The 14,309-nt window shown below is 41.5% G+C and overlaps 1 protein-coding gene across 1 annotated transcript in view; it reads right to left on the bottom strand.

Annotated features, from left to right (window-relative positions):
* Positions 1-1,385: 1,385 nt before the first annotated feature.
* Positions 1,386-14,309, bottom strand: part of LOC121951323 (cadherin-12-like) — a 109,686-nt gene continuing 96,762 nt past the window's right edge. The window contains exon 12 of the mRNA XM_042497600.1: positions 1,386-1,999. Within this exon, the coding sequence (XP_042353534.1) occupies positions 1,386-1,999 (614 nt within the window). The remainder of the gene's footprint in view (positions 2,000-14,309) is intronic.

The raw sequence follows: 14,309 nt of genomic DNA, 5'->3' as shown, positions 1-14,309 counted from the left end.
ACCTAAAAAATGCAATATCTGTCTAAGTAGACACTGTATTTACAGTGTTTTCACAGCTTTACTTTGCCATCACACAGCCCTTTCCTTTGGCACTATATTTTCTCAACAGCTTAGCAGCGGATTAATATGGTGAAAAGTGGGGCCTCTGCGTAGGAATACAGAAGTTATGCAGTTGAGATAATGTAGTGCTAGAGAAAAGTGCTGTGTGATGGCGAGATAAAGCAGTAAAAAATCTTTAATGTGGGGTGGGAGCCTTGTCAGCTGCTGTATGTAAGACACTAACTATACATAAGTATCTCATACAGCCAAAATCCTTTACGATTCCTGTAACATTGTGACAATGACAGTACTAACATACGGATGTTTCCCATGGTCACCACCTTAGTTTAGCATAATAGCATGATAACATTTGCTAATTAAAAGTAAACACAATGTCCAGCTGAAGCTGATGACATTAGTTTTGCAGGTATTTGGTCAAATAAACTAAATTTAATTGCAAACCAAATTGCAATAAAAAAAAGACCTGGTGATGGTGTTGGATGTAAAGTTCAGGAATCACCATCCTGATGGGGAGATGGATGTCTTAAAACAAATTCTAGGGCAGAAGCTGCTTGAGACATTTTACTCTGAACCAAAAATGAAAAACACATGGATGGAGGTGCAGGAGGAAGTTCAGGGATGGCCAAAGTTATTTGGAGTCATACTCTGGTAATATACTTACTGGTATTGCAAAGAAAACAGCATTTGATTAAATGTTTTGATTAGACTTAACCCTTTGAAACTTGGATTCTGAACAAAATATTAGAAGTCTATGAGCAACTGAAAATGGCCATCCAAATTACCAATAATTTAGTAAAATAAATACATAAATGAAATAGAAAAATAAATAATACAGAAATAAAAAAGTTACAGGAAAATAAGCCAAAGGAAAAGAAAAGTAAGTTTTTTAAAGTTTTTTTTCTCCAGACATTTCTTGCCAAGTTACTCATTGCCTTTCTTTTTCTATGTTATCAAAAGAAATCAAACCAATTTTCTCAGGCTTTATAGATTTACACTGATGTTGATCCAGGTTCTAAAGGGTTAAGGATGACATGTTGAAACCACGTTAGATGGATACATTTTTATTAGTAACATGAATTACAATACATGTAAACATATAGTACCTCAGGCACTTTGAGGAGCTATCAAGTTTACGTCTTCGCACAGCTGTAGCTATATTCTCTGCTCTGTAGCTAACCAGTCCACATCTCTACCTCACATGGACAGCTTTCTAAAACATCCTTACACCATTCTAGCCAGTGCCTGTCACAGTAAAAAAACATGTCTAGAAAAGTAAACTAATTCCCACATGGCCTCCTGAAGTCCCTCCGCTGTCCAGTTTCCTCTCAGCTCTCCTCGCTCAGAGTCGGCGGCTGTCTGTCCAGAATGCTCGCCAGTGTTTTGAAGGGCTGTCCCCAGTCACCAAGGGAGCTAAAGTCTCCTGAATCGTCAATGACCCATGACTCCTCTATGGAGCTGAGTGAGCCAGCCACAGAACCATCACCCTCGTAGGCGTACGTCGCCAGAGAATCATAGGGTGGGGCAGCATAACCCTGCTGAGTGTCCTCCAGTCGCTGGGCGATGAACTCCTTGACCATCTTAGCATCACCCTCAGTCACTCTGTTGCGGGATGGCAGCGAGGACTTGTTGTTGACGGCAGTGATAACGCTGGCCGTTTGACGATGGATGTCAGGTGAGCGGACGTCACTGCAGCGGCTGCTGAGATGCAGCAGGACCCCGTCTCCGTAGCCATTCTTCTCCTTCTTGGAGGTGGTGCTGTGGGTACTGGTGCGCTGTGAGTGTGTGTGGCGCAGAGTGCCCATGTCGAAGGCGTGAGTGTCAGCCTCCCCTCCGCCCTCGTCGTCATAGTGAATGACATTATCACGGATGTCCTCTTTTGATGTCATCAGGGTGTCCTTCTCTTTGTGGCGCCTCTGGCCCATGTATAAAGCTGCCATGACTGCAAGACACACAGAGAAAAGGTGATGGGTTAGTGGAAAATATCTAAATGTGTCCATGACACTTTGTCACTATTTTCTCTATCTTCTGCATTTTTAATGAAAAATCAATCTTTCTGAAATTTTATTTTATTATTTTTTTGTTTGTTTATGTGTTTTATAATGTTGTGTCTTGTATATGCAGGCCTAAGGGTGTGTATTGTGAGTATTGCACTGTTTTATATATTGTTTTATGTATTGGTATGTTTTTCAAAACCCAATACATAAAACAATATATAAAACAGTGCAAATTATTATTATTATTATTATTATTATTATTATTATTATTATTATTATTATTATTATTATATTGTTTTCACTTAGACTTATCACTGAGTCAGGTACTACTTGATGTTACTGAAAAACTGTATGTGTAAAGTTTTTGTGATTAATATATATTTTATATTATTCTGAGAATGACGGTTTTGATTGTTTGGATTTTTCTTTCATATCATGTCATTTAGTTATTTTTTATCCAGCTTTTCTATCTGTGTTTGTTTGTCAGCAGACAAATAAAAAAGCTAAGGTGTCACAGTGTAAATTATGCTGATGGTGAGGTCTCACAGGAGGACACTTTACTCGTGGGTGAGATCCGGGCTAATCTGCTCTGCTCTCAGTTGGACTTCATATGTGAGACATACAAACTGCCAAACAGTTAGAGGGAGCCCTGCTGCTCAATCAACTCTCACAATTCCTCTCAAAACATTGTTTACACATTTGTCCTGGGCTTTTCTCTAAAATGATGCTGTGTTTCTTGTCTTGTAGATGCACACTCTCACATTTTGACATGAATATACAACCTTACAAACAATATAAGGGGGTGTATTGTAGGATGCAATATTTATTTTCCAATAGTTCTGATGACTTGAATTCTTTCGGTCTTGGCATGACAGAGAAAAATCTGCTACTGCAGTCATGCTGAGGTATATCTGTGGAGTGCTACTCCACAGATATACCTATATAAAAAACATTATCTTGTACCCCACCTGGTTTTGTTCCAATGTATATCTTATGTTTCCTCTCATGTCCTCAATACCAACTCTGCTGACATCTGCCAAAATGCTTTCACTACTGCACAACCAAATATGTCCAAAGATGATGTTTGTAAAGAACTTCAACAATGCATGTTGAAAGCTGTGCTTGATTCTTAACCACCAACAAACATCAGGAAAGTCAAACCAACTTGCAAAGAGTTAAATAAAAACACTGCAGAGAAATGAACATAAATGGAAAAAGGACTGTCTGGTGGTGTAAAATAAAATTCTAAAAGTCCACTTAATGCAAACAGTAAAAGAAGCTGTGGTCCTTCAATATCTCCAAGATAATTACTCTATAATTGTGATGACCCCGGAGTCGTGCTCCTGATCATTTAAGCCATGCTGTGGATAGTCCAGTTGTTGCTTCTTCCTCGCAGTCAGCTAGCCTCACCACCTTGCACCATTTTTACTTTTATTCTCTTTGCACCTACAACATGCACCACACTTAGTCACAGCACCCACTCACCTGCAGACACCACTGATGCACACATTCACATCCCATTACCTTTTCCTAATTTTTATTAATAAATATTGGTCGGTTTGCCTTACTTTTGAGCGCACCTCTTGTATTTGCTGCGGTTTGCTAGCCAGCCATAACAATAATAAACCCCCCTCCTTACACACAAACTGGAGCCTTCTTCAGGATTTGTTTTTTCTTTCTTTCTTTCTTTCTTTCTTTCTTTCTTTCTTTCTTTTCTTTCTTCACCAACAAAATATTCGAGATTAATCTCCATATTGGTTATGTCAGTGGTGACCTCAGCCCCTCTGCCTCGCTCAGTAAATCTGGGGGCCTTTCAGTAGAGCTGAGGGAAAATGCACCACTGGTCACAATGATCTAATCATTGTTAATCACTGTGAGCACCGCCTCTCACATCACATGGTATCAGTTGATCAGCTGTTGCAAAATAATATTCAATACAGCTTTAAATAGTTAGGAAATGCGCTGTCATTACAAAAAAAAAACAAACAAACAAAGAAAAAAAAACGTTTATAGTATCTCCTAATCAGTAGTGCAAATAGTGAGGTCTAAATCAGTCTTTGCTATCCTGGAAAACACTAATCTCTTGGAAGACTTAAATTATTGTATCTGGCACATGGTAGGTAGAGGGTTAAGCTTAAAGATGTGGAAACTGATTGGTGCTTTGTTGGGAAGTTGCTGTCCTTGTGCACGGTGAGCAATGAAACTGTATAACACCAACACTTGTGCTTTGCTTTGCACAGTATTTTCCATTGCAGAAAAACACAAACAAGCCTCTGTGTGTTGAGGCTGATATTTGAAGCAGCCACTAAGGAAAAGCCAAAGAATGGATTAGTGAGAACAGAAGGTGACTTTAGAATGTGTCAGATGCACAACACAGACCAAGACAATGCTATGGATGAGTTTCTAAATTTGGGCTCATTCAGCATCAGTGACCAGTCTTGTTCAGAAAGCCAGTGCTGCCTGAATTTAAAGCCGTGTATTAGAGGATACAGTGAGGCACATCTGTTATTCAGCCTTCCCTCACCATTATAATTGGAGTGGATGGAATAATAGAGATGCCTGTCTACGTGAAACAATTCAGCAACACCACAGTCTCCATCCTCCAGAACTGACCATACAGCGGAATCAGTACCTCTGAAGCAATTCAACAAAAACAAAAACATAACATTATAACCTTTATGAAGGTAGGTTTTTTTGAATAATGTTTTATTTAGCTGTGTAATAATTTGGTAACTGAGTGCAAATGAGGGCAAAATACAATAAATTCCAGTGTATTGTAATACAACTCCAATTCCAAAAATGTTAGGGTGCTGCATAAAATGTAAATAAAAAATGGATCTGTAAGTATTTTTTGACCAATAATAAAATAAATACAGTACAGAAACAAATATTGAATGTGTCTCTTTGTCTTATTGGAATAAGCTGAAATGTCCCTGAAAAAGACATTGTTTCGATGGTAGTTGCTCCAAAACCTGTATGTACCTTCCAACATGCATGGTGCCTATGCCATGGGCACTAACACTAACACTCGATCCAACTTTTTTGGAACATGCTTCAGGCATCAAATTCAGATTAACTATAAAACCACAAAGCTTGACAGTTTGAACATTCAATATATTGTCTTTGTGCTGTAGTCAACTGGATAAAGGTTGAAAAAGATTTGCAAATCATTGTGGTGGGAAAAAAAAACAACAACAGATCTCTCAAAAACTAGAACTAATAGTTAAAATAATTATAACTGGAGGGTATAGGAGTAACCTTATGATCAGACGCCAACCTCTATTTTCTCTCAAGTAAGTCACTGGCAGCCCTCCATGCAGATATGTTATGTTATGTCATTCTTACGTTGAATCTGCTTCCCCCATCTCCCTCCATTAGAAAACCAATCATCTGATCCGTGAAGCAGATCAGTGCACAAAGAGGAAATTCACAGAGAAGGAAGCACAACATACCCTTGGGGCATGTGCTACAGAAACTAAACAAGGTCACACTGTCAACTGGGAGCTGGGTTAATGGAGGCTGCTGGTATTTACTACAGTATCTTGATGTTTCAGCATGTTCAACTCTGTGGGAGACTTAATAGAAAAAGAGCTTTTGACTGCATCAGGGGCTTTCTTGTGAACTGCTGGCTGCTGGAGGAAATAAAAATCTTATAATACAACTGAGGATTGTAAAGAGGAACTAATGCTGTTCCAGAAATAATCAAAGAGGCACAACAATAGGGGACAAAGTGTGCAAACTGCTTGCCAAAAATCAGCCTGTTCCTATTCTGAACTTGTTAGATACTGCTGTTTTGATAGTGCTTTCGGCTAACGATCCCGGTGCAAATAGGCACCTGCCTTTCATGTCTGCATGATACATCCCTGGACGATATCTGTTGAGAACAAGGCCGAACAGATCCACTTGCGGTGTCATAATTCACCACCAGACAGCAAATGCCACATCAGCTATAGATATGCATGATATGCCACAGAATGGTGTCAGGTTTTATGGCTGCCAATCACAACGTAATGTGAGGGTGCCTATAGAGCAGATGGGAGGGGTGGTGGATGGTCCAACAAACAACTGACCTTCATGCAAGAGTTCAGTGTTCTCTTTGCATCTGAATGTGATGTTTGTTTCTACACCTTACCGTGTGCCTCTTGGTTGCCATGTACTTTGGTTGCCATGTACTTTTGTTGTCTGAACATAACAATGTGCAGCATCATCCCACCGGGACCACGTGCTGACGTACTGTGGGTAAGCGTGATACCTCACTTGCATGAGGTGCATCTTTGTCTGTGCCTCTGGTAGCGTCTCTGTGCTACTCCTATGAGCGATTCCCAGCTAATCTTCTAACTTGTTCCTTACTTTGGCTGCTTTGTATTTGTCTGTGACTGAAAACTCACAGCTGTCTTCTCCTTGCAGAGGTTTTTTGTATTCTGTTTAATCACACAGCCGCTCACTCACTGTTAGCCCGTTAGCTACTTTAGCATGAGCTCTGGTTAGCGATGGCTTCTCCCTGCTCCTCTCCCTCTTCTGCTCTCTCCTGCTCAGTGTGTCAGATGTTTAGTTACTCCTCTGTCTCCTTCAGTGATAGTGGTACCTGTAACAAGTGTAGTTTATTTGCTGCACTGGAGGCGAGGCTTAGCAATCTGGAAGCACGGCTCCCCACCATGGAAAAATCCCGCTTTAGCTGCGGTGGTTAGCAAGCCCCCTGTAGCCGGTGAGGACCGACATAGCATAGCCTCTGCTAGCCGTCCCCCGGCAACCTCCATGCAGCTGGGAGGCTGGGTGATTGTCCGATAGTAAGCCGAAGCCCACAGTACACCACCCACCCCCCCCCTCCCGTTTCAAATAAGTACTCCCTGCTCAGCGAGACACCCGCTGAGGACACAACCCTGGTCATTGGTAGCTCTGTTTTGCGAAATGTGAAGTTAGTGACACCAGCGGCCATAGTCAAATGTATCCCTGGGGCCAGAGCGGGCGACGTCGAATCAAATTTGAAGCTACTGGCTAAGGCTAAGTGTAAATACAGTATTATTCACGTCGGCGGCAATCGAAGGTCACTAAAATTAACGTAGAGTCGGTGTGTGAGTACGCAAAGATGATGTCAGACACTGTAATCTTCTCTGGACCCCTCCCCAATGTGACCAGTGATGACATGTTTAGCCGCATGTCATCACTCAACCGCTGGTTGTCGTGGTGGTGTCCAGCAAATGATGTGGGCTTTGTTAATAATTGGCTCTCTTTTTGGGGTAAACCTGTTCTTATCCAGAGGGATGCAATCCATCCCACTTTGGATGGAGCCACTCTTCTCTCTAGGAATCTGGCTGAGTTTATTAGAGGCCCAAAGCCATGACATCCCAGAGTTGGGACCAGGGTGCAGAGTCGTAGTCCAACACGCTTCTCTGAGCTTCGAACACAGTCAGACACCCATAATGTAAATGTTATAAAAACAGTGTCTTTCCCCCGACCACTTCATTTGTTTAAAGCTAAAATAAATAAAAGGGGAGTTGTACAAGAAAATCTCATAAAAATTATTAATACATCTCCTGCCAAGGAGCATTATAACAGGAGAATTAAATGCGGACTCTTGAACGTTAGATCCCTATCAACCATGGCTAATTTAGTCACTGATTTAATATTGGATAACCATATTGATTTATTATGCCTCACCGAGACCTGGCTTTGTCCTGATGAGTACATTAGCCTGAATGAATCCACTCCTCCTGGTCATATAAACGTTGCGTGGGGCACTGGCCGAGGAGGGGGAATCACTGCTATTTTTGATTCAAGCTTAGCAATTCACACTAAGGCTAAGCTAAACTATAGTTCATTTGAAAGCATTTTTCTTAGTCTTTCTCACCCATCCTGGAAAACTCTACAGCCAATTCTATTTGTTATAGTGTACCGCGCCCCCGGCCCATACTCTGAATTTCTATCTGAATTCTCTGAGCTTATATCAAGTTTAGTGCTTAAATCAGACAAAATTATTAGCATAGGGGATTTTAACATTCACATGGATATTAATAATGATAGCCTTAGTTCTGCTTTCTCCACACTTTTGGATTCAGTTGGCTTCAGTCAGTGTGTACATAAACCCACCCACCACTACAACCACACCCTTGATCTTGTCCTTGCATACAGCATCGGTATTGAAGATTTATTAGTCTTTCCTGAGATTCCTGCTCTGTCAGACCATTGTTTAATAACTTTCAATTCTAGATGTCTATCTGATTCAGCAGTGGCTAAATTTAAGAAATTAATACCTTCTGCATTAACCTCATTTCCATGTCTCACAGTGACTGAGAATACTCTTACTAATTTAAGTCATTCTAAAATTGACTGTCTCGTTTATAACGCTACTGCCACACTGCGATCAGCTCTCGACTCTGTTGCTCCCTGAAACAAACATTGCGAAAATTTGAAAAAAAACGGCGTTCAACCAACCTGGAAGAGACCCGTTTAGTCTGGCTGGATAGTCTTAAAATGTATAAGAAGGCCCTCCGCCATGCCAGGGCAAACTATTACTCATCATTAATTGAGGAAAATAAAAACAATCCCAGGTTTCTTTTCAACGCTGTAGCCAGGCTGACTCAGAGTCACAGCTCTGTAGAGCCTTGTATTCCTTCAACCCTAAGCAGTGACAAATTTATGAGTTTCTTTAATGATGAAATTATAACTATTCAAGATAAAGTCAATCACCTCTTGCCCTTAACTGACCAGACCCTGGACACAGGTAGCCTGGGTATGGCAGCAAGGCCTGAAATTGATTTGGACCATTTTAGCTGTAGACAGATATCTAATCTCCCCTTTTTTTCTAAAATTCTTGAGAGAGTGTTCGCTCATCAACTCTGTGGCTTTCTCCAAGATAAAAATTTATTCAAGGGCTTTCAGTCAGGCTTCAGAGTCATAGTACAGAGATGGCACTAGCAAAAATTAATAACAACTTATTGATTACTTCTGATACAGGTCTGGTCTCTGTTTTAATCCTATTAGATCATTAGATGCTGCATTTGACACCATTGACCTTCAAATCTTACTGCACAGATTGGAACAGTTAATTGGCCTTAAAGGAATGGCACTAGCCTGGTTTAAATCATACTTATCAGATTGTTCCCAATTTGTTCACATCAATGATCAATCCTCTGTGTATACTAAGGTCTGCTTCGGAGTGCCACAGGGTTTTGTGCTTGGACCAATCCTTTTTACTTTATATATGCTTCCTCTTGGCAACATAATTAGAAAACACTATATAAATTATCTTTGTTATGCTGATAACATGCAATTATGTCTATCTATGAAACCAGATGAAACTGATCAGCTATCTAAACTTCAAACATGTCTGAAGGACGTAAAAGCCTGGATGAGCCATAATTTCCTGATGTTGAATTCAGACAAAACGTAACAAAGTAATTGTTCTTGGCACAAATCACCTCAGAAGCTCCGATGTAATTTCTCTAGATGGCATTACCTTGGCCTCTAGCACAACTGTAAGGAACCTCAGAGTTTTATTTGATCAAGATTTATCTTTTGGCTCCCATATAAAGGACTGCTTTCATTCACTTGCGTAACATCGCAAAAATTAGACATATCCTGTCCCAAACAGATGCTGAAAAATAAGTGCGCACATTTGTTACTTCTAAGCTGGATTACCGTAACTCCCTATTATCTGGTTGCCCCAGCAAATCTATGAAGTCTCTTCAACTGGTGCAGAATGCTGGTGCACTTGTACTAATGGGAACCAAGAAAAGGGACCATATTTCTCCTATTTTAGCTTCTTTGCACTGACACCGTTTCCACTTTTAAGGGTAAACTTAAGACCTTCTTTGATAAAGCTTATAATTAGGGCTGGCTCAGGTTGCCTGGACCAGCCCATAGTTAGGCTGACATAGATTTAATCTGCCGGGGGACTTCCTATGATACGCTGAGCTCCTTTTATTTCTCTTACTCCCACCATCTGAAAATCATGCATGTCTGTTTACTGCATTACCCTTACTGCTAAGCTTCGCCTTATATCTGTGACAGCCGTTTGCAAGCTTAGCTTAGCCTCAGTAGTTTAGCTTAGCCTTGCATCTGTGACAGCCATGTGGTACTGTCACTACCTGGGGCTCGCCATTATGTAGCCTGGGTCTGTTTAACTGCACTACGCTAATCCCATAGCATTCCTGCTCCCTTGTTTCCTAGTTTTCCTGGATCCTGGCCATAACCTTGGCTGTGCCTGATCATGGTGATAGCTGTGCTGGCGCTGTGACCCTGCCTTTGGTTGTGCTCGGGCTGTGGCTGCACTGATACTGTACCCCTGCTCGCCCTGATCGTGGTCTGGTCATGGTTGCGCCAATGCCGTGATCTTGCTTTTGGACACCTCTCTATCAATATACACAAGACTCTTATCATCACTCTCAACATCATCATAGAGTGCATTTACTAATTTCACACCTATCGTTATTGTAATATGACATGCGTCTGTTTCCATTATTGCTGTGCCTCTCTCCCCCTCTCTCCCCTCTCTCTTTCTCTTTCCTTTTTGCCACGTTATTTACGACATCTATTGCACGTCTGTCCGTCCTGAAAGAGGGATCCCTCATCATCCTCTACCGCTCTTCCTGAGGTTTCTTCCTTTTTTTTCCCTGTTACAGGGGTTTTTTTTTGGGAGGTTTTTTTTGGGTGATGTGAGGGTCTATGGGCCGAGGGATGTTGTACACTGTAAAGCCCTCTGAGGCAAACCATGTTTTGTGATAATGGGCTCTATAAATAAAATCGACTTGACTGAACCATGTGCCTGTGTTGATATCATGGTCGCGGCATCCCGGAACATAAACAGCAACAGAGGCAGGATACCTAGAGCTTAATATGTAGACGCCTAAGTCCACTGCAAAGCGGGATCAGAACATGTTGGAAAAATCCATCCACTGAAAGCCATGCACTTTTTAACAGCTTCCTTTATAACCCAGGTTAAAGGCAATATTATGTTAGTGGGAGCATGTCCCTGAAGAGTTTTACAAGTGTAAGAAATGTACACAAAAGAGATAATCTAGAAAAACTAAACAATCACATATACTGTAAAATAAATAAGGTCAAATAATGTCAAATCATCCATGATTTTTGTTTCAGCAGGATCAGCAGCTTCACTGTGCCCTGCAACAGATGGGAGAATAACTCTGTGTTAGCATTAGAGGAGGATTTATTTAGTGTTTTGAGAAGAGGAGTGGGAGGTGGGGTTGTTGACACTGTAAATTACTAAAATCCCTCCAGGCTGGAGCACATAGCTGCTTTCTAACACTACAGACAAACATACAGCAGCTACTGAGCCAAACACAATTGAGAAACAAAGCACTATAAAATAGAGCTGATGGCCAGCAGCAGCTCATCATGAATAAAACAACTGCAGCATCACCATTACATCTCTTTACTTGTAAAGTGACAAGCTCGTTAAGTTTGTTATTTTAACCCAAACCATTTAATTTTTTATAAATCTAAACAAGTTTTTTTGTTGTCTAAACCTATCATCTCCTTCCTTACTCGCCTGTGCATCCATGACAATGCCCCCCTTACCTGAAAGAACTGCCCACCCCACAAACCTCAACACGATCCCTCCGCTTCACACACTCCAACCTTCTTCATCCCCCCAAGGACTAAGCTGCACACCATGGGGGATCTGGCTTTTTGTTCTGCTGCCCCTCATCTGTGGAACGCCCTCCCTGACCATCTGAGGACACCACAGATTATTGGGTGTTTTAAAAAAGACTCGAAACATTTCTGTTTAGCAAAACTTATGACTTTTAAATGACTTTGGTTGCTTTTATTTTTGGTTGTTTTTTTTTAATGTTTTTTACGCTAATGGTTTTATCTTGTTGCACTTTGAGATTTGTTCATTATTATTAATGTTATTGTTATCATTATCGTATTTCCAGTGTTGAATGCGACAGTTCCGTGAAGACGTGAGTTTATTTTGGAAGACACTGTAACATTTGACAAGCAGGAATTGACACTGATGGTCTAACTGATGCTAGATGGGTAGAGTGCCATAGTTTGAAGCATTGGGTGACTGAAAAGTGAATATATGGTGAATATGACAACCTTAATATGGTCATATCTACTGATTACACCATAGTGATTAGATGGATAAGCGCCAGTGATGAGAGGGACTGAGTGAAAATATAAACGCTAACCTGTGTTAGTGAGCACTTCTCCTTTGCCAAGATAATCCATCCCACCTCACAGGTGTGGCATATCAAGATGCTAATTAGACAGCATGAACATTGCACAGGTGTGCCTTAGGCTGGCCACAATAAAAGGCCACTCTGAAATGTGCAGTTTTGCTTTATTGGGGGGGTCTAGGGGGGTCAGAAAACCAGTCAGTATCTGGTGTGACCACTATTTGCCTCACGCAGTGCAACACATCTCCTTCGCATAGAGTTGTTTAGGTTGTTGATTATGGCCTGTGGAATGTTGGTCCACTCCTCTTCAATGGCTGTGCGAAGTTGCTGGATATTGGCAGGAACTGGAACACGCTGTCGCATACGCCGATCCTGAGCATCCCAAACACCCACGCCCTGAACAGTGAAAACCGGGATTTATCCGTGAAGAGAACACCTCTCCAACGTGCCAGACGCCATTGAATGTGAGCATTTGCCCACTCAAGTTGGTTACGACGAGCATGCAGATGAGCTTCCCAGAGACGGTTTCTGACAGTTTGTGCAGAAATTCTTTCGTTATGCAAACTGATTGTTGCAGCAGCTGTCCAGGTGGCTGGTCTCAGACGATCTTGGAGGTGAACATGCTGGATGCGGAGGTCCTGGACCGGTGTGGTTACACGTGGTCAGTGGTTGTGAGACTGGTTGGATGTACTGCCAAATTGTCTGAAATGCCTTTGGAGACAGCTTATGGTAGAGAAATGAACATTCAATTCACAGGCAACAGCTCTGGTGGACATTCCTGCTGTCAGCATGCAAATTGCATGTTTCCTTGAAACTTGCGACATCTGTGGCATTGTGCTGTGTGATAAAACTTAACATTTCAGAGGGGCCTTTTATTGTGGCCAGCCTGAGGCACACCTGTGCAATAATCATGCTGTCTAATCAGCATCTTCATAAGCCACACCTGTGAGGTGGGATGGATTATCTTGGCAAAGGAGAAGTGCTCACTAATACAGATTTAGACAGATTTGTGAACAATATTTGGGAGAAATGTGTCTTTTGTGTATATAGACATTTTTTTAGATCTTTGAGTTCAGCTCATAAAAAATGGGAGCAAAAACAAAAGTGTTGTGTTTATATTTTTGTTCAGTATAGTAAATGGACTGTACTTGTATCATGCTTTTCTAGTCTTTTTGAACACTCAAAGTGCTTTCACAGTACATGTGACATTCACACATTCACGCACACATTTACACACTGGTGGCCGAGGCTACCGTACATGGTGCCACATGATACTCAGTAGCCATTCATACACACTCACATCTATCTTTCCCAAGGGTACAATCAAACCACTGACATTCTGATTAGAGGATGACTCGCTCTACCTCTGAGCCACACTAGCATATAGTGTCATGACAACCACCTCTCTTAAAGCCAAGCATGTTCACTTACGAAAACAAGAGGATATTGTATGCCTATTTGGGCTCATCTGTTGAAGTTGTCAGTTTTAAATTCCAGGTAACTTACAATCCAGTCCATTCTCATTCTAAAGTCATCAAATACTGCTGCTCTGGCAAATATTTTGCCATTAGACACCAAAGGTAAAAGCTACTAGTTGGCCATACAGCACCTGGTGGGGCGGTATTATGTGCCACTGGAGGAAGTTCCCTGACAAAGTGGCACTATGTGACAACATGGGATGAGAATGTGTTGTTTGATTACCTGGTCCCTCAACACCCAGGGCATCCTAAAGAAGGCACAGCTGAGGCTGTACTGACGCACCTGAAGAGCTTTGTATGGAAACTGAAGTTACCATTGAGAATGTGCTTGCAGGCTGCATCACAGTGTGGTTCTGCAACCTAACTGCACAGAAGTGTAAAAAATAAAGGGACTGCACTAAAAAAAGGGCAAAAACATTTGCAGGCCTAAAACAGACCTCAACCTTAAAATATTTAGGCCTTTCCAGTGTGGCAGGACGGCACAGCTCGTCTCCACTCATGTTAGTTATGTGCTGGGTCAGGTGGATAGCTGTGTAGGCTCGCCCCTTTGCTCCCCGCCCATTGAGTGATACTGGGCTGGGAGCAATTATCCAATTTCACCAGCGTACTGGGCGAGGCCAGCCAAAGCTATATAT

This window comes from Plectropomus leopardus, chromosome 12 (assembly GCF_008729295.1).
Source record: "Plectropomus leopardus isolate mb chromosome 12, YSFRI_Pleo_2.0, whole genome shotgun sequence".
NCBI lineage: Eukaryota > Metazoa > Chordata > Actinopteri > Perciformes > Serranidae > Plectropomus > Plectropomus leopardus.
This window is presented reverse-complemented; position numbering and strand designations above follow the sequence as displayed.